Consider the following 27887-nt stretch of genomic DNA (forward strand, 5'->3'; position numbering starts at 1 on the left):
CATAATGTCAGCTGGTCCTTTTGTGGCAGGGCTGTAATGCAGTGGAAATGTTTTGGGGGGATTCACTTCATTTGCATGGCAAAGAGGGACTTTGCAATGAATTGCAATTCATCTGATCACTCTTCATAACATTCTGGAGTATATGCCAATTGCCATCATACAGACTGAAAATTAATAGTTGTGTCATTCTCAAAACTTTTGGCCATGACTGTACTAGCCTACTGTCTGGAGTGCATGTAACAGTCATTTAAACATCTCCAACATGAGATAAAAATTTGTGGTCTCCTAGAAATAGAATAGAAAGAATAGATTATATTTCTATGTTGGTCCCCAAATACTCACCATAGAAATAGAATAGAAAGAATAGATTATATTTCTATGTTGGTCCCCAAATACTCACCATAGAAATATAATAGAAAGAATAGATTATATTTCTATGTTGGTCCTTAAATACTCACAATAGAAATAGAATAGAAAGAATAGATTATATTTCTATGTTGGTCCCCAAATACTCACCATAGAAATAGAATAGAAAGAATAGATTATATTTCTATGTTGGTCCCCAAATACTCACCATAGAAATAGAATAGAAAGAATAGATTATATGTCTATGTAGGTCCCCAAATACTCACCATAGAAAGAATAGATTATATTTCTTTGTTTGTCCCCAAATACTCACCATAGAAATAGAATAGAAAGAATAGATTATATTTCTATGATGGTCCACAAATACTCACCTTCCCCTCTGTAATATGGTTCAAATTGAAATATTTTGGGCTAACCTCCCATCTCATCCTCTTGGTTTTATGGATAAATCTAGTAGTCCTAATTATTACAATAATGTATAGGTTCTATCGAAAATCAATAATGGCATATAAAATCATTATCATAATGATATCAATTGTGGATTTTTGTTTATAGGCCCCTATATGGGCAGGTTATTGTTGGCTTCCTCTCAACTGACTCTTGTTCTTCTATTTTCCTAACCTACGAGCAATTTGACATCAGCCGTCTTGGTGACATCACGCCGACAGCGCAATAGATGGAGCTGTCGAGCGCTATAGTAACGGGAATACCCTTTCAGCCCGCTTGTTCCAGATCAGTGTAGCCTACCTACGGAGGTGGAGGGACGATGCCAACGTCTCGTAATAACGGACAGTGCACGACCTGACCGCGTCATCGAAATTAAGAATAGAAACCGTTAATACGACATATTGGGGCAGTAGAAGAAAGGGAAAGACAGCTTATTCATTAAAAAAAATATCTTATTGAAAGAAAGGAAAATATTTGAAACTGGATCAACTCCCTGTCTCACAACCACAAAAGTGATTCTGTCATTATGAAGAAGAGCAATTTAGCCAAACGGGTAAGATATAGCTTTTTTCTTCAAGTATTGGGTGCATATTTTTTTGACATGCATCTTTGCATTAGGCTATACATTTTCTAGGATATAACTGGCAATTTGCCCAGAATCGGGCATTATGCGCGTTTTGATACCACAGCTCACATTGGCGGCAATATCACACACATTGTCTAGATCACACATTTGATAGCCTACAATTCCTAAACAATGGCCTTTTGGCACCTCCTTACGCGTGCCACATTCAATGTGTAGCCTATCAATTTGCTTGTGTGCCATTGCACGAATTTCCTCAACATACGGCTTCAATCTTCCAGTGAAGAAAGAGAAGAATGTGTTTTCTTGTCATTGGTGTACCATTGCCAGATGCTCGTTGTGCTGTATCGGTTGGTAGCTTTCATATGTTTTATTTGCCACACCCTGGATGGTATAAGACCTGCAATTAAATTTTACGCACAGAAGAGCGCACCGTTATCATTTTGGGGGAAAGACGCGAGGAGACTCATAGTTCCTATGTCTTACTGAGAATGAAATTGAAAATGCATTTGCCTTTGAAAGAAGGTCTTATTTCTCAGTACTCTCGCGAACATCTTGTTACGTAAACTTAACTAGGTTTTAACGGATTTATTCCACTTTGAACATGCAGGGTCCTCAAGATGTCAACCAACTGTCATCGCAGCCAGACAAAGTCGGCTGGATCCGCAAGTTCTGTGGTAAAGGGATTTTTAGGGAAATATGGAAAAACCGTTTCGTGATACTGAGAGGAGACCATCTGTACATCTCTGAGAAAGAGGTATGCACTTCTCTTTTACCTCCAATAGCATGTGTAGGCTGTAATTGTGTCTATGCCTACAGTAGGCACCCCTGTACTTGAAATTGTTACGGCCAACCTGTGTGTGTGTGTGTGTGTGTGTGTGTGTGTGTGTGTGTGTGTGTGTGACTGTGTGGGAACATATGAACATTTGATTTAGTTTGCCTGTACTGCTATTAGAAGGTTCACGTTTCCTTTGTTGCAGGCTCACCTTGTCTGTCTGTCTGTCTGTCTGTTTGTCTGTCTGTCTGTATGCATGTATGTCTATGCACCACACAGTTGAAGGCCAATGAACCACAAATACCACACAGCCTGTCTAAGATGCATCATTAAGATGACAGCTTTGACAGCAAACATGGATTTCACCTTTTAGCCGTAGAAGGACATCCTGGGTTTCTCAGGTTTCAGAGTTCTGGGGAACTTGTTTTGTGAAAATAGCCTTGCAAGTAACCTACGCCTGGGCTGTCAGCGCTTGGTCTGTTGTTTCCAACAACAAATTTAACCAAGATTCCTTAAGTTTTGAAAACCAGCTATTGTTATAAGTCTGGAAATCGAGGCTCGCCATGGAAAGGGGATCAAATCTGACTGAATTTCCTTGGCTGTTGAAAATAAATAGGCTAAATTGTCAAATCTAAGCACAAATCACCATGCAAGCAAAAAATATTATGCGCTGAATTCGGATTACTTTCACTGGCTCAAACGTGCCCAACTTTTGACGTCAACAAAATACCCATTGGGCACAGAAGTAAATTCAACGTCTATTCCACATTGGTTCAAAATCATTTAATTGAAATGTTGTGGAAACAATGTTGATTGAACCAGTGTGTGCCTAGTGGGTACTACTATGGACATTGGTGACTCAGTAGCTTCGTTGGGAAAATTTAGAATACTGTCCGTTACAATAGAACAAGGTTTTGGCCATGGCATAGAAATACAGTGAGGGAAAAAAGTATTTGATCCCCTGCTGATTTTGTACGTTTGCCCACTGACAAAGAAATGATCAGTCTATAATTTTAATGGTAGGTTTATTTGAACAGTGAGAGACAGAATAACAACAAAAATATCCAGAAAAACGCATGTCAAAAATGTTATAAATTGATTTGCATTTTAATGAGGGAAATAAGTATTTGACCCCCTCTCAATCAGAAAGATTTCTGGCTCCCAGGTGTCTTTCATACAGGTAACGAGCTGAGATTAGGAGCACACTCTTAAAGGGAGTGCTCCTAATCTCAGTTTGTTACCTGTATAAAAGACACCTGTCCACAGAAGCAATCAATCAATCAGATTCCAAACTCTCCACCATGGCCAAGACCAAAGAGCTCTCCAAGGATGTCAGGGACAAGATTGTAGATCTACACAAGGCTGGAATGGGCTACAAGACCATTGCCAAGCAGCTTGGTGAGAAGGTGACAACAGTTGGTGCGATTATTCGCAAATGGAAGAAACACAAAAGAACTGTTAAACTCCCTCGGCCTGGGACTCCATGCAAGATCTCACCTCGTGGAGTTGCAATGATCATGAGAACGGTGAGGAATAAGCCCAGAACTACACAGGAGGATCTTGTCAATGATCTCAAGGCAGCTGGGACCATAGTCACCAAGAAAACAATTGGTAATACACTACGCCGTGAAGGACTGAAATCCTGCAGCGTCCGCAAGGTCCCCCTGCTCAAGAAAGCACATATACATGCCCGTCTGAAGTTTGCCAATGAACATCTGAATGATTCAGAGGACAACTGGGTGAACGTGTTGTGGTCAGATGAGACCAAAATGGAGCTCTTTGGCATCAACTCAACTTGCCGTGTTTGGAGGAGGAGGAATGCTGCCTATTACCCCAAGAAACCATCCCCACCGTCAAACATGGAGGTGGAAACATTATGCTTTGGGGGTGTTTTTCTGCTAAGGGGACAGGACAACTTCACCGCATCAAAGGGACGATGGACGGGGCCATGTACCGTCAAATCTTGGGTGAAAACCTCCTTCCCTCAGCCAGGGTATTGAAAATGGGTCGTGGATGGGTATTCCAGCATGACAATGACCCAAAACACACGGCCAAGGCAACAAAGGAGTGGCTCAAGAAAAAGCACATTAAGGTCCTGGAGTGGCCTAGCCAGTCTCCAGACCTTAATCCCATAGAAAATCTGTGGAGGGAGCTGAAGGTTCGAGTTGCCAAACGTCAGCCTCGAAACCTTAATAACTTGAAGAAGATCTGCAAAGAGGAGTGGGACAAAATCCCTCCTGGTGGCCAACTACAAGAAACATCTGACCTCTGTGATTGCCAACAAGGGTTTTGCCACCAAGTACTAAGTCATGTTTTGCAGAGGGGTCAAATACTTATTTCCCTCATTAAAATGCAAATCAATTTATAACATTTTTGACATGCGTTTTTCTGGATTTTTTTGTTGTTATTCTGTCTCTCACTGTTCAAATAAACCTACCATTAAAATTACAGACTGATCATTTCTTTGTCAGTGGGCAAATGTACAAAATCAGCAGGGGATCAAATACTTTTTTCCCTCACTGTATAACTATTTTGTTTGGCTGAAAGTAATGACTTATGTCCAAGTGCTTTTATGACATGAAAGGTTCCAGTGAACAGCCTCATTATCAGCACAAGTTTCAAGATCACATGACCTAGATGTTAAACCTTGAGCTGTAGCGAATTCACACCCTTCATCTACTGTATTCTGTCGAAAGGCATTGAACCATCACCATAGACAGGGCAAGGACAGGGCGTGGACAGAATCACCTGTCCATTTCTGTATTCTCTTTTTTTTTGGAGGAGGAGGGTCAGATTCTGTTTGATGTCGCTGTTTCAATACTCCTCCCACAAGCAGTAACCATGGAGATAAACGCTACTGACAGCTGAGAGGGCACATGTCTTTCTGAAAGCTGAATAATGCCCTTTAAATGATTCCTGGAAAGGATTCCCAGAACAGCGAATGAAAGTTCCACATAAGGGCTGCATCTCTCTATTGCTCTAATGAAAGAGAGAGTGGGACTCAGGGCTCCAGCTGCACGCAATGCCAGTTTCCCAGATAATTTTAGAACCAGAGTTTTAAAATGATTTTTTTCATCTGTGCTGTGCTCCCTTACAGCCTGCTGGATGAGCAACAAACACGTGTCAGAAACTGAAAAGACCACGGCTGACACAGCTGCGCCTCTCGCTGTGCCTGAGGACCCCCAAGCATCTAAGGCCTCCACCCCCTCAACCCTACCGTTTATACACACACACACACACACACACACACACACACACACACACACACACACACACACACACACACACACACACACACACACACACACACACACACACACACGCTCAGCTGAGGTTCAGTTGCTTTGTAATGAGTTCACCTGTGGAACAGAACGGATCAGTTCAGCGTGGTTCTCTTTCTCTCATTATCGCGTCTCCCACATGCTCTGTAATTTGTTGGATTTTATAGTTATTTTATGTAATGCACCTATTGTTCGTTTTACACGTACAATTCAATGTTTGTTAAGGAGCCATTGTTATATCATGTATATTGGTAAGTGGTGTGCTACCTATTTGTCAGGTGAAGGTAACTGCAAACCCAGTGATAACTATTTGACTTGCGTGTACTTGTGTGTGTTATGTGCTCTGCTGCAACTTCTTAACCACATGATTAATGGTGGTGGATTATTCAAATGAGAACTTTGAAAAGACAAGCACGCTATTCATGAAGTAGGCCAGAAGGCTAAAAAGAACACAGAGACTTGTATTTCCGACGCTCAGCGTAACCACAGCCGAACCGCCTCATGGGGTCCGGGATAATCTTTCATCTAAAACTCCCGTCTTTGAGTTTGATTTAATGTTTTATAGACGTTGAGTGATATCATGTCGTGAGCGAGTTTGAGCACAAATTATGTTTTTGACCCATATTCACTGAATGAATTGCCTCAATCATTTTTATCCATCACAGATGAAGGAAAATCATACTGTGGGTTCACTCTGAAAGTGTATACTGTATTTCATGTCAGGTGTGGTTTGGAATCAACATAATCAAGCATCAATATCCACAAAATATACAGCCTGCGGCTGTTAAACACTTGCGTTAAAACGTGACCGACATTGAGGTTGAATTTATCTGCAATTGATTGAATTGTGGCATGAGTGTGCAAGCTAGCATTGACAGTATCAAATTGTCTGCTAACTCATAAAATGAGCTACATAAACTAGGGAAGGGCAGTAAGCAGCTATGTTGCTCTATTACCTCTAAGCATCCTCACACGGGACACCAGTTCAATGTGTGAGAGATTCTCCAAGAGGATTTGCTACCATGCAACTGGGACTTTGAGAAGTTAACTGCTGGTGACATTACTCTGTACTACCCCAGATGATTCAAATGTACTTCATCCTTTGACCACTAAGAAGGGCACAAATATGTTCCTATCTGTTCTCCTGTCTTATTTTTTTGTGCTTTTATTGTGAAGGAAAGGTGATATTTTAGAGGGAAGTTCAGAGAGAGAACTCCTGCCGCTGGAGGGCATATAGTCTGGAGGTCGGTAGCGCTACCACGAGACTTGGGCGCAGAGCACAAATATAATTTTAAGACTATTGGATTTCATCGCCTGCCAGTTACTTAGTAGTGTCAGGGGAAATGACTCAAGGAACAGCTACAGTATTTTTATGTTGAAAATGTCAAGATATCATTAAAAGTTCCATAATCTCAAAGAGCCCGCTAACTGCGGTGTATTTTTCGTAATATGCCGACTCAGCTACTGCTCACAGTGAAAATCTGTGCAAAACCAGGATATAAAAATAAAAAAAATTAAATCATCGTCAGCTCAAGCTTCCCATAATAGTCTACAGAGTCATAGCTCTGAGAGCCTTAATTGGCTGGCCAGACAGACACGCTGCAAGAACATGCAGTACACAACACATGAACTGCATAGATACGTGAGTTACATTGAGGTCTGTTCCTCCATAGAAGGCCATGTGTTCTGTGTGAAAAGTGTACAGTATGTTGTCATAGTTGAGAATAGTGCTGAGAGTGTATGTTATGGAGGCGTGTGTTCCTGTGCAGAGGAGTGTGTCCTGTCTCTGCTCCGAGGATATCACCCCTGCATATTGCTCTGCTCTTATCTTACAGCTGTGCTATTGGCTGCAGGTTACACACATCATACATCTTTCAGAAGAGAACTCTCTGTTCTCTTCTCAAGTCTTGTGATGATAGGAGGCTTTACACGTGCAGACAGAGATGCTCCTGTAGAATGCTCAAAGTGCTTCCACTTCAAACACTACATCTATGATCTATGTGAATAATTGCTGGGAGTTCCACCTATGTTTATAGATATATAGAGAGAGGTCTTTATGGTTTTCAGTGGTGACGTGCACGGCATATGAACGAGGACACTCCAACAAAACAGGATTTAGAGCGAGAAAGTGAAGCTTGTATTCATCAGACACTGTATAACCGAGGCCAGGGGGTACTTGAGGTAACATTTTAGGCCATGCGTTGAAGAAATGTGGTGACGCAGTTGGGCAAAGTGTTTTGTAGTTGGTCAAGGTCTTTGTGATTGATGTAGTTTACAGATACTGTTGCAATGGGATTGGTATAGAAGGCGAATGTGTGACCAAGTTTAGTGGTTGATACAGGAGCCCTGTGACTGGAGGAGCTTAGCAACACACCTCTAAAATTGGTCAAGGACCACACAAGTGTTGTTACTGGTCCAACGGATCAACGTGATCAGTGGAGAACTGGGTTGTTGGTGAAACCCCTATGTACTGTAATTTGGAAATAGTGCAAGATGACTGGTCAAGCATACCACATGGTCAATGTAATAAATCTATATGATTGGTGCAGGGAGGCCACGGTGGTTTAGCTTTCCATACTTGCTATGCTAGTTATTTCAGAAAAGCCTACTGGTCAGTTCTGGGGAATATTATATTTATAGTATTATATTATAAATAAACCAGCCTCTTTATACTCCCCAGCTCTTAACTACATCACATTTTCCACACTGATTGAAAATATGATTTTAATCCACTTCCCCTCTTAATTCCAACCTGGTTTATATAAACATAACTCCTCCAGGGCTTGATTACAGGGTATTAACGGCATGTCAACCAGATTTTAGAGTGTGACCAATCGGACATCGCCTTTCCATTCGCTCTAGGGTTTTTCCTTGCACTGTACTGTTTGATGGGCTTCCGCCGGCTAGTATAGACTTTCTCTATTTTTGCGTTTCACGGCGGTATGTTGCTGGGTTATTCTTAGTGGTGGGTATTTTACTCCCACTACCACCCCCAACTCTGCTTTTCCATATACGTAGCAGGAGGGGAGTGAAATATTGATGGGATGGTGGGCGTTCCAGAATGGATCCTCAGGGCTTATTTTGCCCCATATTATAGTTGTGAGCCTCTCTCTCTCTCTCTCTCACACACACACACACACACACACACACACACACACACACACACACACACACACACACACACACACACACACACACACACACAGCTCTTGTTTACATTTTAAATGCAATTTGGGTGGTTAATGAAGGTGTATCAGCATGAGGTGGGGCACAGTTTGGATCTGTATTTTGTCAGGAAGAAATTGGACTACACTTTGATGTATGTTTTGTCCTCATATACTGTATCGCTAGGCATAATACAGTTCCTCAATGAAATTAAAAGGCAAATGGTCAAATTTAGGACACAACTAATAACAGCCCTAACAAGTAGATTTCAGGCTGCTAGTGGTTTAATGGGGGTTGATACAAGGCTGTGACACATTATTTAATTATACCGTATGTGGTTGTTTCTTTGATCATAGAGTGGCTCCGTGTCTCGTTCTAACATCGGAAGATTCCTCTGATGCACGGCTCTGTTGCTGTGGAAAAACTCTATTCATCCAGATGAAAGTGGAACGCCCCTGCCCCTTCCCAACACACAGTCACATCCACCCACACACACCATTGCTGTGTGTACCAATGGCGTTCAACCATGTCTCTCTGCGTCTCCTTAGGTTCTCACAACAGACCTACACATAGACTTGTATCCATGTCAATAACCAACCCCCAACACCTCCAAACACGCACACCCACCATGACCCCCAGTGATCCCATTGCTGTGTTGAAGCTAATGGGGCCCTCTGAGAGGTCCCACCACCCCTGGGGTTGTATGTAATCACCTGTCAGTCAGGCTGAATGGAGAGGTCGATGTCTCTGCCCCAGCACTGTTGATTACAATTGATCTGCGTTTAAATTAGACACTTTGCGGCGGGGCAACAAGACCAATAATGGGAGGCAGGGGAGTAACACATGAACACCCGCTCCAAGACTCAATTTTTCTACCTACCTATTTTTTCTGGCTATTGCGTTTTGGTGGCATTGGGAAGCAGGTTTTGAAAATAAACACATTTTTCAATGCTCTGGGTAAAAGTATGATCATAACATGGTAACATCAGGCCTGTAATGGATTTTTTTTATAGACATTTGGACATATCCTAAAAAGACCATTACACCTACAGAAGATCTTCTGTATGGGCATGTAAGGCCTAATATGCAAGAGAATTCCATTTGAAACCTCATTAACATCCTAAAATAATGGATGATACGAATGTGAGAAAAGGTTTTATTTCAAACGGCTGAGTTTTATCCAGGCACTGTGGTGTGTCTCTGTGCTGTCGAAAGCTGCTGGATAACAGAGAGTGGTAATTAGTCTTTTCCCTTGGGTTAAACTCAAGATGTCCTGCTGTAATGCACAGTAGGTTGTTCTCTGTGTGTGTGTGTGTGCGTGTGCATATGTGTGTGTTTGTGCATAGGTCTATTTTTGTGGTAGACAGATGGTTTAAGGTTCAAAACAAATTGACAAAACTCATTTGCCAGTGCCATCTTGCACAGACCTGAGTTGTAACTACCTCTTGTTTTCTCTGTGTGTTTCCAGGTGAAGGATGAGAGGAAAGTCCAGGAGTTGTTTGACCTGGCTGACTACGAACGCTCTGAGGAGCTGCGCAAGGCCAAGAGCCGCAGTAAGAAGAACCACAGCAGGTTCACCCTGCTCCGCTGCAAGCAGCCTGGGAATATAGTGAGTCCTTCTGCCCAGGGAGAGTGAAGGAGTCAGGCAGGGAGGCTCAGCAGGGCCTGGGGTGTGTAGGCCTCAGTGGGAAGTCCTTACTGCAGGTGTTGATTTTAGCTGAAAATGCATTTGAAGTTTTCTTTTGTTAAAATCTGAAACTTGAGGCAAGCTTATCGTCAGACATAGTTTGCGGTTTTCTATAAAGAGAGAGTATGAGACAAAGTACAAGCTTATCGTCAGACATAGTTTGTGGTTTTCTATAAAGAGAGAGTATGAGACAAAGTACAAGCTTATCGTCAGACATAGTTTGTGGTTTTCTATAAAGAGAGAGTATGAGACATAAAGTACAAGTTTATCGTCAGACATAGTTTGTGGTTTTCTATAGAGAGAGAGTATGAGACATAAAGTACAAGTTTATCGTCAGACATAGTTTGCGGTTTTCTATAAAGAGAGAGTATGAGACAAAGTACAAGCTTATCATCAGACATAGTTTGTGGTTTTCTATAAAGAGAGAGTATGAGACAAAGTACAAGCTTATCATCAGACATAGTTTGTGGTTTTCTATAAAGAGAGAGTATGAGACAAAGTACAAGCTTATCATCAGACATAGTTTGTGGTTTTCATCAGACATAGTTTGTGGTTTTCTATAAAGAGAGAGTATGAGACAAAGTACAAGCTTATCGTCAGACATAGTTTGTGGTTTTCTATAAAGAGAGAGTATGAGACAAAGTACAAGCTTATCATCAGACATAGTTTGTGGTTTTCATCAGACATAGTTTGTGGTTTTCTATAAAGAGAGAGTATGAGACAAAGTACAAGCTTATCATCAGACATAGTTTGTGGTTTTCTATAAAGAGAGAGTATGAGACAAAGTACAAGCTTATCGTCAGACATAGTTTGCGGTTTTCAGACATAGTTTGTGGTTTTCTATAAAGAGAGAGTATGAGACAAAGTACAAGCTTATCATCAGACATAGTTTGTGGTTTTCTATAAAGAGAGAGTATGAGACAAAGTACAAGCTTATCATCAGACATAGTTTGTGGTTTTCTATAAAGAGAGAGTATGAGACAAAGTACAAGCTCAAATCAAAACAATCAAATGTACATGTTTCGTATACAACAGGTGTAGACTTACAGTGAAATACTTACTTAAGAGTCCTTTTCCAACATTGCAGAGTTAAAGATAATGGAGTGGCTACGGATACTGAGTCTTTGTATCCCAATAGAGATAAATAGTAATGGCGTCTTTTTCTAGGCACTAATTCCGCCATGGTTCATTGTACAAAGCCTATGGGAAAATGAATGCCGTTTTTGGATAAACGCCGAAAATAAGGTCTGTGGTAAACACAGGCTTAGGAGATCTTGAAGCATTTATGCAATAAAAAAAAGCACTTAAAGGCTTCATAATTCAAAGAGGTCATGTTAACTGACTGATATTATCTCATAGAACAAAATGTATAAGATCTCCTAAGCCTGTGTTAACCTCAGACCTTGTTTTCTGCTGTGCCCACTCCGCTACCTACGTAGCTGCTGTGCTGACTGCTTCGCTGCTGGTCCCCCTCCTTGATCGCCTTTGTCTGGTCAATGGTGTAGCCTACAAACTTCATTGTACACAAAACTGTTAGAACTATTGCATTCCATGCATCAGTAAGCGTAAGCAGGATTTCATGTTCTTTTTTCAGGAGGGTAGTAGGCTACATCAAATCAAATCAAATTTTATTGGTCACATACACATGGTTAGCAGATGTTAATGCGAGTGTAGCAAAATGCTTGTGCTTCTGGTTCCGACAGTGCAGTAATATCTAACAAGTGATCTAACAATTCCCCAACAACTATCTAATACACACAAATCTAAAGGGGGGAATGAGAATATGTACATATAAATATATGGATGAGCGATGGCCGATCGGCATAGGCAAGGTGCAATAGATTGTATAAAATACAGTATATACACATATGATATGAGTAATGTAAGATATGCAAACATTATTAAAGTGGCATTATTTAAAGTGGCGTTGTTTATAGTGACTAGTGATCAATTTGTTAAAGTGCCCAGTGATTGGGTCTCCATGTAGGCAGCAGCCTCTCTGAGTTAGTGATTGCTGTTTAGCAGTCTGATGGCCTTGAGATAGAAGCTTTTCTTCAGTCTCTCCGTCCCAGCTTTGATGCACCTGTACTGACCTTGCCTTCTGGATGATAGCGGTGTGAACAGACAGTGGCTCGGGTGGTTGTTGTCTTTGATTATCTTTTTTGCCTTCCTGTGACATCGGGTGCTATAAGTGTCATGGAGGTCAGGTAGTTTGCCCCCGGTGATGCGTTGTGCAGACCGCACCACCCTCTGGACAGCCTTGCGGTTGAGGGTGGAGCAGTTGCCGTACCAGGCTGTGATACAGCCCGACAGGATGCTCTCGATTGTGGATCTGTAGAAGTTTGTCAGGGTTTTGGGTGACAAGCCACATTTCTTCAACCTCCTGAGTTTGAAGAGTCGCTGTTGCACCTTCTTCACCACACTGTCTGTGTGGGAGGACCATTTCAGTTTGTCGTTGACGTGTACGCCGAGGAACTTAAAATGTTCCACTTTCTCCACTGCTGTCCCTTCGATGTGGATAGGGGTTGCTCCCTCTACTGTTTCCTGAAGTCCACGATCATCTCCTTTGTTTTGTTGACGTTGAGTGAGAGGTTGTTTTCCTGACACCACACTCCGAGTGCCCTCACCTCCTCCCTGTAGGCTGTGTCGTCGTTGTTGGTAATCAAGCCCACTACTGTTGTGTCGTCTGCAAACTTGATAATTGAGTTGGAGGCGTGCATGGCCACGCAGTCATGGGTGAACAGGGAGTACAGGAGGGGGCTGAGCACGCACCCTTGTGGGGTCCCAGTGTTGAGGGTTAGCGAAGTGGAGATGTTGTTTCCTACCTTCACCACCTGGGGGTGGCCCGTCAGAAAGTCCAGGACCCAATTGCACAGGGCGGGGTTGAGACCCAGGGCCTCCAGCTTGATGATGAGCTTGGAGGGTACTATGGTGTTGACTGCTGAGCTGTAGACAATGAACAGCATTCTTACATAGGTATTCCTCTTGTCCAGATGGGATAGGGCAGTGTGATGGCGATTGCATCGTCTGTAAACCTGTTAGGGCGGTATGCAAACTGAAGTGGGTCTAAGGTGGCCAGTAAGGTGGGGGTGATATGATCCTTGACTAGTCTCTCAAAGCACTTCATGATGACATAAGTGAGTGCTACGGGGCGGTAGTCATTTAGTTCAGTTATCTTTGCCTTCTTGGGTACAGGAACAATGGTGGCCATCTTGAAGCATGTGGGGACAGCAGACTGGGATAGGAAGCGATTGAATATGTCCGTAAACACACCAGCCACCTGGTCTGCGCATGCTCTGAGGAAACGGTTAGGGATGCCATCTGGGCCAGCAGCCTTGTGAGGGTTAACACGTTTAAATGTTTTACTCACATCGGCCACGGAGAAGGAGAGTGGGGGGGGGGGCGCAGTTCTTGTTATCAGGCCGCGACGGTGGCACTGTATTATCCTCAAAGCGTGCAAAGAAGGTGTTTAGTTTGTCTGGAAGCGTGACGTCGGTGTCCGCGACGTGGCTGGTTTTCTTCTTGTAGTCCATGATTTCCTGTAGACCCTGCCACTATTTATATGTTTTACACAAAATACATTATCGACATATACAAACTTTGTTGTCAATATTGCAAACATAAGCATGACACAAACATAAACCTTAACAAAGAGGTTTCCAGATGGGGCGGGTGTGGGCAGGGAGAATCAAAATAACAAGTCAAAATAACATGGCTATATACAGAGAGTACCAGTACCAAGTCGATGTGCAGGGGTACGATGTAATTGAGGTAGCTATGTACATGTAGGTAGGGGTAAAGTGACTAGGCAACAGAATAATAGACAGTAGCAGCAGCGTACACTCAGTTGGCAGTTTATTAGGTACATCAGCCCGTTAACCAAAATGGAGTCACGTGCACCGGTTCCACTATCTCAGAACTGGCTGGCCTCCTAGGCTTTTCATGGACGACAGTGTCTAGAGTTTACCGAGAATGGTGCAACAAACAAAAAACAGCTTGTTGATGAGAAGTCGAAGGAGAATGGCAAGAATTGTGCAAGCTAACAGGAGGGCCACAAACAGGCAAATAATGGCGCAGTGGGGTGCAGAACGGCATCTCGGAACGCACTACTCGTCTGTCCTAGTCGCGGATGGGCTATTGCCGCAGACGACCACATCGGGTTCCACTCCTATCAGTATCATGACACAAGGCGAGATCCACATGCAGACACAGGAGGCAGATGGTTGGAGTCTTACAATATTTATTAATCCAAAAGGGTAAGGCAAGAGAATGGTCGTGGAGAGGCAAAAGGGTCAAAACCAGTTTGGAGTCCAAAAGGTACCGAAGGCAGGCAGAATCAAGGTCAGGGGATGCAGGATGATCAGGCAGGCAGGAATGTAGTCCAGAGTCAGGCAGGGTTCAAAACCGGGAAGACTATCAAAAAGAGAATAGCAAAAGGAGAATGGGAAAAACACGCTGGTTGACTTGACTAACATACAAGGTGAACTGGCACAGAGAGACAGGAAATACATGGATAAATACACTGGGGAAAATAAGTGACACCTGGAGGGGGTGGAGACAATCACAGGAACAGGTGAAACAGATCAGGGCGTGACAGTACCGCCACCTGGCGTTCTACCTGGGCGCATAACTGGCTGACCAGGGTGTCGGCAGTGGAAATCGGCGATGAGGGCCGGGTCCAAGATGGCTTTAGCAGGGACCCAGGACCTCTCCTCCGGGCCATAACCCTCCCAGTCAACCAGGTACTGGAAACCCCTGCCCCACGGTCGAACCTTCAGGAGGCATCTCACAGTATATGCTGGCTGGCCACCTATAACCCAGGGGGAGGGATGGACCTGGAGACAGAAGACAAAGGACAGTGAGACATACACTTAATCCTAGACACATGGAAGGTAGGGGTAAATACAGTATAATTAAATACGGGGTAACACAAGATGGACAGCAGTGGAACTCAGGACTCTGGAGATGGGAAAAGGACCAATGAACCGGGGAGACAGCTTGCGGGACTCTACCCGAAGGGGCAGATCCCGAGTGGAAAGCCATACCCTCTCCCCAATGCGGTAGCGGGGAGCTGGGGTCCAGCGAAGGTCCGCTTGTCGACGATATCTGGAGTTGGTCTTGAGAATAGCCGCCCTGGCTCTTCTCCAGGTACGTCGACAGCGGCGGACAAACATCTGGGCCGAGGGTACGCTGACCTCCTGCTCTTGTTCAGGGAAGAGTGGAGTCTGATACCCCATGGAGCACTCGACAGGGGAGAGTCCCTTGGCAGAACTGGGAAGAGTGTTTTCCGGGCATACTCCACCCAGACCTACCTGTGCTCCAGGTAGTGGGGTTGGTTGAGACCAGGCACCTTAATTCTTATGGCTGCAATCCCGGTAACGGGATGATATGACAACAGCCAGTGAAAGTGCAGGGCGCCAAATTCAAAACAACAGAAATCTCATAATTAAAATTCCTCAGACATACATGTGTTTTATACCATTTTAAAGGTAATCTTGTTGTTAATCCCACCAAAGTGTCCGATTTCAAATATGCTTTTCAGCGAAAGCACTACAAACGATTATGTTAGGTCACACCAAACCACAATAAGCACAGCCATTTTTCCAGCGAAAGATAGCAGTCACAAAAAGCACAAATAGAGATAAAATTAATCACTAACCTTTGATGATCTTCATCAGATGACACTCATAGGACTTCATGTTACACAATAAGTGTATGTTTTGTTTGATAAAGTTCATATTTATATAAAAAAATCTGAGTTTACATTGGCGCGTTACATTCACTAGTTCCAAAAACATCCATACATTTGTATAGCCACATCGTTTCAACAGAAATATTCATCATAAATGTAGATGATAATACACATGGAATTATAGATATACCTCTCCTTAATGCAACCGCTGTGTCATATTTCAAAAAACCTTTACGGAAAAAGCAAACCATGCAATAATCTGAGACGGAGCTCAGAACAATAGTCAAATTAGCCGCCATGTTGGAGTCAACAGAAACCAGAAATTACATGATAAATATTCCCTTACCTTTGATGATCTTCATCAGAATGCACTCCCAGGAATCCCAGGTCCACAATAAATGCTTGATTTGTTCGATAATGTCCGTTATTTATGTCCAATTAGCTACTTTGGTTAGCGCATTTGGTAAACAATTCCAAAGTCACGAAGCGCGTTCACTAAAACCTGACAAAATGTCCAAACGTTCCGTAACAGTCAGTAGAAACATGTCAAACGATGTATTGAATCAATCTTTAGAATGTTGTTAAAATAAATCTTGAATAACGTTCCAACCGAAGAATTACATTGACTTCAGATGAGCGATGGAACGAAGCTGCCTCTCATGTGAACGCGCGTGGTTAAATAATGTTCACCTCATGGCAGTGGTGACTAATTCTCCTCTCATTCGGCTCCCCTTCACAGTAGAGTCATCAGACAAAGTTCTACAGACTGTTGACATCTAGTGGAAGCCGTAGGAAGTGAATCCTCATTCATATCTCGCTGTGATTTCAATGGAATCTTGGTTGAAACTCGACCAGCCTCAGAATTTCCACTTCCTGTTTGGATTTTTTCTCAGGTTTTTGCCTGCCATATGAGTTCTGTTATGCTCACAGACATAATTCAAACAGTTTTAGAAACTTCAGTGTGTTTTCTATCCAATACTAATAATAATATGCATATATTAGTAACTGGGACTGAGGAGCAGGCTGTTTACTCTTGGCACCTTTCATCCAAGCTACTCAATACTGCCCCTGCAGCCATAAGAAGTTAAGGTGGTCTCCAGGTCTTGGTTGGCTCGCTTCGACTGACCGTTAGTTTAGGTATGGAATCCGGATGACAGGCTGGCCGATGGCCCAATAAGGGTGCAGAATGCCTTCCAGAACTGAGACGAGAACTGAGGACCCTGATCGGAGACCATGTCTACCGGGAGTCCATGGATCTGGAAGACATGCTGCACCATAAGCTGGGCCATCTCCTTGGCAGAAGGTAGTTTGGGGAGAGGGATGAAATGGGCAGCCTTGGAGAACCGGGCAACGTTCCATTTTTTGAGCACACACAGTGCATGCGGTGACGAAGGCAGAGACGTCAGGGACCACCAGAAACGTTGTCGAAGGAAGGCTAGTGTACGACGGGACCCTGGATGACAGGTCAGCCTGGAGGAATGAGCCCATTCCAGGATCCGGGACCGGACTGGGTTAGGGATAAACAGCCGGTTAGCCGGGCCCCCTTCAGGTCCAGGCTGGGAGCGTTGCGCCTCGCGAATCAGGTTCTCAATACCCCAATCCACGGTGGCAGCAAGGCATGAGATAGGGAGAATGGTTTCGGAAGTCGATGGTGTGGCAGAGGAACTGTATAGGCAGGAGAGAGCATCAGGCTTCACATTTTTAGACCCTGGACAGTAGGAAATGGTCAAGTTGAATCTGGTAAACAGGAGGGCCCACTGAACGGAGATATTCCACATTTTTATGGTCGGTCCAGACCAGGAAGGCTGTTCTGCTCCTTCCAGCCAGTCCCTCCACTCCTCCAATGACATCCTCACCGCCAGGAGTTCTCGGTTGCCAACATCGTAGTTCCTCTCAGCAGGACTGAGACGATGGAACAGGAAAGCACAGGGATCAAATCAAATCAAATGTATTTATAAAGCCATTCTTACATCAGCTGATGTCACAAAGTGCTGTACAGAAACCCAGCCTAAAACCCCAAACAGCAAGCAATGCAAGTGTAGAAGCACAGTGGCCAGGAATAACTCCCTAGAAAGGCCAGAACCTAGGAAGAAACCTAGAGAGGAACCAGGCTATGAGGAGTGGCCAGTCCTCTTCTGGCTGTGCCGGGTGGAGATTATAACAGAAGATGGCCAAGATGTTCATAGATGACCAACAGGGTCAAATAATAATAATCACAGTGGTTGTCGAGGGTGCAACAGGTCAGCACCTTAGGAGTACATGTCAGTTGGCTTTTCATAGCCGATCATTGAGAGTATCTCTACCACTCCTGCTGTCTCTAGAGAGTTGAAAACAGCAGGTCTGGGACAGGTAGCACGTCCGGTCAGGTCAGGTTTCCATATCCGCAGGCAGAACAGTTGAAACTGGAGCAGCAGCACGGCCAGGTGGACTGGGTACAGCAAGGAGTCATCAGGCCAGGTAGTCCTGAGGCATGGTCCTAGGGCTCAGGTCCTCTGAGAGAGAGAAAGAAAGAAAGAGAGAAAGAGAGAGAGAATTAGAGGCAGCATACTTAAATTCACACAGGACACCGGATAAAAAAGGAGAAAGACTCCAGATATAACAGGCTGACCCTAGCCCCCTGACACATAAACTACTGCAGCATAAATACTGGAGGCTGAGACAGGAGGGGTCGGGAGACACTGTGGCCCCATCCGACGATACCCCCGGACATGGCCAAACAGGCAGGATATAACCCCACCCACTTTGCCAAAGCACAGCCCCCACACCACTAGAGGGATATCTTCAACCACCAACTTACCATCCTGAGACAAGGCCGAGTATAAGCCCACAAAGATCTCCGCCACAGCACAACCCAAGGGGATGAAGCTTCTGGTCCTGGGCAGATCGCTGGGACAGTATGGCCCCCACTCCAACATCTGAAGCATCCACTTCCACCACACATTGACGCAAGGGGTCCGGATGGATGAGGATGGGTGCTGTTGTGAACCGATGCTTCAGGTCCACAAAGGCTTTGTCGACAGCTGGAGACCATTTGAACGGTACCTTGGGGGAGGTGAGTGCCGAGAGGTGGGCCGCCAGGGTGCTGTAATCCCAAATGAAACGGCGGTAAAAGTTTGCAAAACCAAGAAACCGTTGCAGCTGCACCCTGGATGTTGGTTGAGGCCAATCCACAACTGCTTTCACCTTTCCAGGATCCATCTGAACATTGCCCTCAGCCATGACATATCCCAGAAAGGTGATAGAAGAGCGGTGGAACTCACACTTCTCGGCTTTCACGAACAGTTCTCCAGGAGGTGCTGAAGGACCTGTCTGACATGGAGTACATGTTCTTGGGCAGATCGGGGAAAAAACTGGATGTCGTCCAGGTAGACGAACACAAACCAGTTTAGCATGTCCCGAAGCACATCATTGACCAAAGCCTGGAAGACAGCGGGGGTGTTTGTGAGTCCAAATGGCATGACCTGGTACTCATATTGTCCACTGGCTGTGGTGAAGGCTGTCTTCCATTCATCTCCCTCCCGTATCCAAACCAGGTGGTAGGCATTCCAAAGGTCCAACTTGGAAAACATGGTAGCCACCTGGAGAGATTCAAATGCCGAGGAGAGGTAGGGGATAACGATTTTTGACAGTGATATCGTTAACCTCACTAGGGTACGTGGGAGGCTAGCGTCCCACCTGGCCAACATCCAGTGAAATTGCAGAGCCCCAAATACAAAAACATAAATACTCAAAAATTCATAAAACATACAAGTGTTATACATGGGTTTAAAGATGAACTTCTTGTTAATCCAACCACGGTTTTAGATTTCAAAAAGGCTTTACGGCGAAAGCATACCATGCGATTATCTGAGAACAGCGCCCAGCAGACACATCATTACAAACAGTAACCAGCCAAGTGGAGGAATTACACAAGTCAGAAATAGTGATAGAATTAATCACTTACCTTTGATGATCTTCATATGGTTGCACTCACAAGACTCCCATTTACTCAATAAATGTTCGTTTTGTTCGATAAAGTCCATGTTTATATCCAAAAACCTAAGTTTTGTTTGCACGTTTTGTTCAGTAATCCACAGGCTCAAACGCAGTCACAACAGGTAGACGAAAAATCCAAATAGTATCCGTAAAGTTCGTAGAAACATGTCAAAGGATGTTTATAATCAATCCTCAGGTTGTTTTCAGTCATAATCAATAATATTTCAACCGGACAATAATGTCGTCAATATAAAAGGTAAACAAGAAAGGCGCACTCTCGGTTGCGCGCATGAAAAAGCTCTGGGACACTGTAGTGTCCACTCATTCAGAGAGGTCTTACTCCCTCATTTTTCAGAATACAAACCTGAAACAATTTCTAAAGACTGTTGACATCTAGTGGAAGCCATAGGAAGTGCATCTTGAGTCCTAAGTCAATGGATACTGTAATGGCATTCAATAGAAAACTACAAACATTAAAAAATCCCACTTCCTGGATGGATTTTTCTCAGGTTTTCGCCTGCCAAATCAGTTCTGTTATACTCACAGACATTATTTTAACAGTTTTGGAAACTTGAGTGTTTTCTATCCAAATCGACCAATTATATGCATATCCTAGCTTCTGGGCCTGAGTAGCAGGCAGTTTACTTTGGGCACGCTTTTCATCCGGAAGTGAAAATAGTGCCCCCTACCCTAGTGAAGTTAAGTCCCCGGTAGTCAATGCGTGGGCGCAGGGTCTTGTCCTTCTCCACAAAGAAAAACCCTGAGTCGGCAGGAGATGCAGACGGAGTTACGGCCCCAGTGACCAGAGACTCTTCTACGTACTCCTCCACAGCAATGGTCTCTGGTCGGGACAGAGATTACAACTGACCCCAAGGTGGTGTAGTGCCTGGGAGAAGATCAATGGCACAATAATAAGGACTGCGCAGGGGCAGGTGCCTTGCTGAACACTTCCAGGAGGTCATGGTATTTTGTGAAGATAACATGTCTTGCTAACCTCCTGAGGAAGACGACTAGGGGAAGGCTGTGCTGCTTGAAGGCAGTGGGAATGGCAAAATGGGCTCCAACCCAGGATGGAGCTTGTGGTCCAGTCAATCACAGGATTGTGCTTTTGGAGCCAGGAAAATCCAAAAACAACCAGGAACATGGGGAGATGCAATGAGGAGGAACTGTATTGTCTCACTGTGGTTACCAGAAACCCGTAATTGAACGGGCACAGTACTATGGGTGACTTCCCCTATAGAGCGGCCGTCCAGTGCCCTAGCATCCATGGGCACAGAGAGAGGCTGCGTGGGAATACCAAGCTCCCAGTATGACTCACCATAGTACTGGTACCCACTAGGGACAAGGGTTTCCTAATAGGGCAGGTAGCAATAAAATGTCCTGCCCCTCCACAGTACAGACAGCAGTTATTATTCATCCTCCGTGAGCACTCTCAAACTGATAGCATAGTTCTTCCCAACTGCATAAGCTCAGGAGTATCCAACTCACCCGTCGTAGATTCACGAGAGAGCTCGGGTGACTTCGACTTCTCTCGGAAGAGCTGCCTTCGGAAACATCTGGTTTCCATAGTAGGTGAACGCGCCATGTCGGGTGCACGAGACCAGACCTCCTCTCATTCTTGCATTCCCTTAGGCGTCCATCAATTTTAATGGTTAAGGCGATAAGGGAGTCGAGGTCCACCGGCAGTTCCCGAGCAGCTAGCTCATCCTTAATCTCCTCAGATAATCTGTGCAGAAAAGTATCGAAAAGAGACTCCGGATTCCAGGCACTCTCGGCGGCCAACGTGCGAAAGTCCACCGCGTAGTCTGCTACATTACGGGAGTTTTGACGTAAGTCAAGCAGTTTGCTGGCCGCCTATCTCCCAGATACCGGAGACTCAATAACTTTTCTCACCTCTGCCATGAATTCCTGCAAATTACCGCAAATGGCAGATTGTTGTTCCCAAACTGCTGTAGCCCAGGAGAGCACCCTTCCCGACATTAGCGTAATTATACACGCTATCTTTGATCGGTCTGAAGAAAACGAAGATGGCTGTAGCTCAAAAATAAGCGAGCACTGAGAAAGGAAACCCCGGCAGGTACCAGGATTCCCCGAATATCACTCTGGAGAAGGTAAGCGGGGTTCACGGGGAGTCAGGATAGGCTGTACCAACTCACCACAGACAGGGACAAAAATCCTGGGTGATTGGTTTTTTTCCAGAGGTGGCAGACAGTCTGAGCTAACTCTCTGATTTGCTCCATAATAGCCTTTAACCCATGGTCGTGGCGTTCCGTCAAGGAACTGAGCCCTTCCAAAAGGCCCTGTAGCAACTCCTGATGTCTCCCAATGGTGGCTCCCTGCAAGGAGACAGTGTGGCGGAGCTGTTCCAAGTCTGTTGGGTCTGTCATGGCCAGTTCGTACTATCATGACAAGGCGAGACCCAGACCCAGATGCGTAAGCAGCATGAGTCCATGGCTTCATCCTGCCTGGTGTTAACGGTACAGGCTGGTGGCGGTGGTGTAGTGATGTGGGGAATGTTTTCCTGGCACACGTTATGTCCCTTGATACCACTTGAGCAACGTTTCCATGTCGGGTCCGTCTGACCCGGCACTAGATGGATGTGCCTAATAAACTGACCAATGAGTGTATGTGGTAAGTGTGAGTGTGTGTGTGTGGCGTCAGTATGCATGTGTGCGCGTGTGTGTGTTGGGGTATCAGTGTAAGTATGTGTGAGTGTATGGGTAGAGTCCAGTGTGTGTGCAGAGTCAGTGCAAGAGAGTTAGTGCAAAAAATGTGTCTAGCTGATGGAATTTATTTATTTGTCTCCCTTGATGATGATATGGTTGTGTTGCCACATTAGATCGGACATTAATACACCCCCACCACAGACCGGGATTGGTGGATTTCTCCAGAAAGACATAATCCAGAGAATCCCATTACCTCTAAATCCCAAATCCTACAGAGATTCCACTCACAGTTGTCACTTCTGACCCACTGCAGTTCTTGTAGATCTTGGCACCAGCTTGTGGTTCATTTTGCGTCATTATTCACTGTCTTAGTGTGATATTCTAGGGGGAAGTGTGTGTTTGAGAGAAGATTGTAAGTATATACAAGGAGATGTAATTGGAGGGCAGATACTCAATTTACCTGTTTTTGTCGAGCTTTGCAGAGATTCTTCCTCCAGTTTACAGCTTAGACCGTGCTCTAGATAAGAACCATCTTTAACATAATTCTTTGTCAATGCATTTAATGAGGTGCAATCCCCTTTTCTTGGTGATTTAGGCAAAGCCGCCCCATTAAGCTTTCTGTGCCCCTCTCCATCTCTCACAAATTGGCTACCTTCCGACTCTCCCTCTAACCAATGCTTACCCCAATTTATTCCTTTCAAATCCATGATGGGAGTGTGCAAGTGCACACTTAAGAAGGAGGGGTGGAGTAGCCTAAACTTTCTCATCTTCTTTCAACCAATCAATTGATTCTTTCCTTTTTTTTCTTCAGGTTCCCAATCTTGTGTTTTTGGCTGTTAGCCCCGAGGAGAAGGAGTCGTGGGTCAATGCCCTCAATACAGCCATCATCAAAGCCAAGAACCGCATTTTTGATGAGGTAGGTCAGTCACTCTTCTCCTCCCCCTCCCTGTCCCTATTTCGCTAGCTCTCACTTCTCCCCAGCTTTCTAGAGCTTTTCTTATTTTTCTCTCTCATTAGCGTGTCTCTCGTGCAACATTTATGAATGAAACCTCAAAATGCCCCCACAGCCAGCCCTAAAAAAATGTAACCTTGCAGTTACTAAGCACACTGTAAAATTGGTGAATTCGGACAAAATCTATCAATACGGGAAACACGTAAATTCAATCTCCCCAGGCGTGAATGAGAGATCAAAGTGTTTATATCTCGCTGACTCATCCATCTCCATCGGGAACAGAGTCCTTGTTAATGCTCCGTCCCTGCCGACTCCCACATGTTTTCCCAGTGCCTCGCGATCAAACAGTGGCTCACTCCCCATCACACACTATGGGGTGAAAATCCATCTTCCGTAGCTAAAGATCATCAAGAAGTGAGAATGAACTCTGCAGCATGTCTGCCGCCCAGATTGTAAGAATCCTCTGTCAACGCCCTACAATGTACTTTACTCTAATGTACATCATGTTCTGTACATTACAATCCCATAACTCTCCCTCCACAAATATAAATTTCTGTTATGCTGATTGTCAAAAAAAATCACTCTATCTCTTTCTGATTGTCTCCATAGGTTACAATTGAAGAGGACAGTGTCCTGGTGCACCCTACACGTGATCGTGCCAAGATTCCCCATGCACGGCGCTTGCCCACCCGGGGACATCTCATGGCTGTGGTGGGTGTTGCTACCTTGGCTAACATTGACAATTCAGTTCCAAGTCAATATTATATTTTTGGAAGGCAAACAAGGAATTATACTGTTTGTATTGTAAGGATTATCCTGGTCTGTTGCGTCAAATGCTAAACTCTCTTGTGCTCTCCCTAGGCATCCACCTCCTCAGACGGAATGTTGACCCTTGACCTTGTCCACGAGGAAGATGACTCCACCCCAGAAGATGAGGAAGAAGGCTTCTGGGAAAATAACTTCAGGGTTGACCTATACAAATGGACCACAGGTCGTCAGCGTTCTGGCACAGACGTCTCCAAACTCTGTGTCACCACAAAGGACCTAAAGGTACCCAAGACGAGCAGCCTGCCTCGCGGGAGCGAGCTCTCCTGGGACCGGGCGCACCATCTTGAGGCTCAATCCCATACCCCTCCACCAGGGAAGAGGTTCAGTGCCCAAGGTAGGAGCCGCTGCGCCTCCATGGACGAGGTCCTTTCCTTGCGGCCAGTCAGGGGTGTCCTTCCCCCTCGCCCCATAGGTGAACCTGTCCAGCCTGTCGGGCCACTGCAGAGTCTTATCGCCCAGAAAATGCAGAGGGCTCAGGAACTGCTGGAAGAAATGCGATTGGAGGAACTGCAACGTGCAAAAGGCTTAGACTCGCCCTATCTAAAGGGCATTGACTCACCCCGTTTGTACCATCTAAGAGGCTCTGAGTCTCCTCACTCCAGGGCCTCAGGTTCACCTCGCAGTAAGAGTAGTGACTCCCCTCGTTTGAGGGTGAAAGACTCGCCTCGTTTGAGGGGGAAAGACTCGCCTCGTACGAAGGGCAAGAAGTCCCGCTCAAAAGGTACAGACTCACCCCATTCAAAGAGGGCTGACTCTCCTAATTTGAGGGGTAACAACTCTCCCCGTCTCAGGGTTACTGACTCGCCCTGTATGAAGGGTTTGGATTCTTCCAGTTTCAAGGAAACAGACTCGCCAAGTCTGAAGGGTTCTGACTCCCCACGTCTCAAGAACATTGGTTCACCCTTTTCAAAAAGTTTTGACTCATCAAGTCTGAAGGGTTCTGACTCGCCTCGCATCAAGGATACTATTCTGAGGGGTAAGGACTCGCCAAATATAATTGGTAAGAACTTCCCAAGTCTGAAGAGTATCGGCTCACCTTCTCCGAAAGGTGCTGACTCGCCCCATGCTGACTCACTCCATAGTAAGAGTGCACACTCACTTCTCAGTGACTGTGATTTGGAGAGTAGACGGGCGGAGGCAGAGCGACTTCTGCAGGAGGCCGTCTCCTCCTGGCGTCAGGCTAAGGAGGTGCTGGAGGAGGTGAAGGAGCTGCAGACACAGTCACTAAACCGCCGCTCTGAAAAGAAGACAACAGACAGGCCCCCAACACCGCCACCGGACTATAGGCTGGAGGACGCATGCCTCTGTCGCCACCACAGCTGAAAAGCACGCTGGGTTGTCTCCAAACAAAGAGAAAATAAAAGAGCACTAGGGGCATGGAGTGAATACATTTTTGTCACGTTTTGTTGTCATTACATGCCAGTGTTGAAGTACAAAGCTTTTAGGCTTTATTGCTCCCTTTGCACTTTCCTATCTTGATCCTTGCATTCAGAAAGTATTCAGACCCCTTCACTTTTTCCACATTTTGTTACGTTACAGCCTTATTCTAAAATGGATTAAATACATTTGTTCCCTCATCAATCTACACATAATACCCCATAATGATAAATTGTTCAAATGTGCTTCCTGTTTCCATTGATCATCCTTGTTTCTACAACTTGATTGGTGTCCACCTGTGGTCAATTCAATTGATAGGACATGATTTGGAAAGGCACACACCTGTCTATATGAGGTCCCACAGTCGACAGTGCATGTCAGAGCAAAAACCAAGCCATGCGGTCAAAGGAGCAGAATTGTGTCGAGGCACAGATCTGGGGAAGGGTACATAAAAATGTCTGCAGCATTGAAGGTCCCCAAGAACACAGTGGCCTCCATCATTCTTAAATAGAAGTTTGGAACCACCAAGACTCTTCCTAGAGCTGGCCGCCCGGCCAAACTGAGCAATCGGAGGAGAAGGGCCTTGGTCAGGGAGGTGACCAAGAACACATAGGCATAGCTCCAGTTCCTCGGTGGAGATGGGAGAACCTTGCAGAAGAACAACCATCTCAGTAGCACCCCACCAATCAGGCCTTTATGGTAGAGTGTCCAGACGGAAGCCACTCCTCAATAAAAGGCACATGACAGCCGCTTGGAGTTTACAAAAATGCACCTAAAGGACTCTCAGACCCTGAGAAACAAGATTCTCTGGTCTGATGAAACCAAGATTGAACTCCTTGGCCCCAATGCCAAGCGTCACGTCTGGCACCGCTCATCACCTGGCCAACACCATCCATATGGTGAAGCATGGTGGTGGCAGCATCATGCTGGGGGGATGTTTTTTAGCGTCAGGGATTGGGAGACTAGTCGGGATCGAGGGAAAGATGAACGGAGCAAAGTACAGAGAGATCTTTGATGAAAACCTGCTCCAGAGCGCTCAGGAACTCAGACTGGGGCGAAGGTTCACCTTCCAACAGGACAATGACCCTAAGCACCCAGACAAGACAATGCAGGAGTGGCTTCAGGACAAGACTATGAATGTCCTTGAGTGGCCCAGCCAGAGCCCGGACTTGAACCCGATCTAACAAATATGTGGAGAGACCTGAAAATAGCTGTGCAGCGACGCTCCCTATCTAACCTGACAAAGCTTGAGAGGATCTGCAGAGAAGAATGGGAGAAACTTCCCAAGCTTGTCACGTCATACCAAAGAAGACTCAAGGCTGTAATCACTGCCGAAGGTGCTTCAACAAAGTACTGAATAAAGGGTCTGAATACTAAATGGGATATTTTCATTTTTTTATTTTATTTTTTCCCAAAAAATTATAAACCTGTTTTTTGCTTTGTCATTATGGGGTATTGTGTGTAGATTGATGAGGAATTAAAACATTTTTTTTTTAAAGAACAAGGTTGTAACGTAACAAAATGTGGAAAAAGTGAAGGGGTCTGAATAGTTTCTGAATGCAGTGTGCTGTATACTAGTCAAATCAAGCTGAGCAAGTAATGAAATAATAATTTCATTATCACTGCCATTTGCTTTCTGATTTGAATACGTTGGATGGACCTTAAACCCATAATATATTTTCTGTGAACTCATTTTTGTTCCCTTTGTCAATGGCTCTGTGGTCCACTGTGAATGGAGGGATGGGCTTCTGGGTTGTAGGAGCAGACCATGGCTCAATCCTGGTTCGTGGAAGAGTGGGTGACTCAGACTGAGAGGCATAAACAGGGCTAAGATCAGAGTTGCCGTGCCTCGGTAACGCTGACACCACCAGGGAAAGTAATGCTGCTCGTGTATTTACATTTATTATCCGCCAGAGGTGGATTAGGTTTCATTGGAAAATGCTTTGTACTGTAAACATAAACATTAGATGCTTTTTTATAATGGACGAATGGAACGTGTTTTCGCGGAAACAGTGTCTAAGGAGCATTATTTCCTTGCGAAATTCATATGTGGAGAAGCTGCCTGGGATTGCTCTCTTTCGGTTAGCTTCAGT

General features: G+C 44.8%; 1 protein-coding gene across 1 annotated transcript; it reads left to right on the forward strand.

The window, feature by feature from the left end:
• The first annotated feature begins 1339 nt into the window (after positions 1-1339).
• Positions 1340-25876, forward strand: plekho1a (pleckstrin homology domain containing, family O member 1a). The gene is made up of 6 exons (XM_038971428.1): positions 1340-1366; positions 2007-2153; positions 10086-10226; positions 23449-23553; positions 24199-24300; positions 24451-25876. Exons 1-6 carry the CDS (start codon positions 1340-1342, stop codon positions 25738-25740), a joined length of 1812 nt encoding a protein of 603 aa, XP_038827356.1. The 3' UTR covers positions 25741-25876.
• Positions 25877-27887: the final 2011 nt, after the last annotated feature.

This window comes from Salvelinus namaycush, chromosome 32 (assembly GCF_016432855.1).
Source record: "Salvelinus namaycush isolate Seneca chromosome 32, SaNama_1.0, whole genome shotgun sequence".
NCBI classification, from domain to species: domain Eukaryota; kingdom Metazoa; phylum Chordata; class Actinopteri; order Salmoniformes; family Salmonidae; genus Salvelinus; species Salvelinus namaycush.

What these genes read in the sequence shown, in the direction of transcription:
- plekho1a (XM_038971428.1), top strand. Translation starts at nt 1,340, where the DNA reads ATGAAGAAGAGCAATTTAGCCAAACGG. An exon ending in AGAGCAATTTAGCCAAACGG is followed by an intron (nt 1,367 to 2,006) that starts GTAAGATATAGC and finishes TTGAACATGCAG; the next exon opens with GGTCCTCAAGATGTCAACCA. An exon ending in GGGGACATCTCATGGCTGTG is followed by an intron (nt 24,301 to 24,450) that starts GTGGGTGTTGCT and finishes TGCTCTCCCTAG; the next exon opens with GCATCCACCTCCTCAGACGG.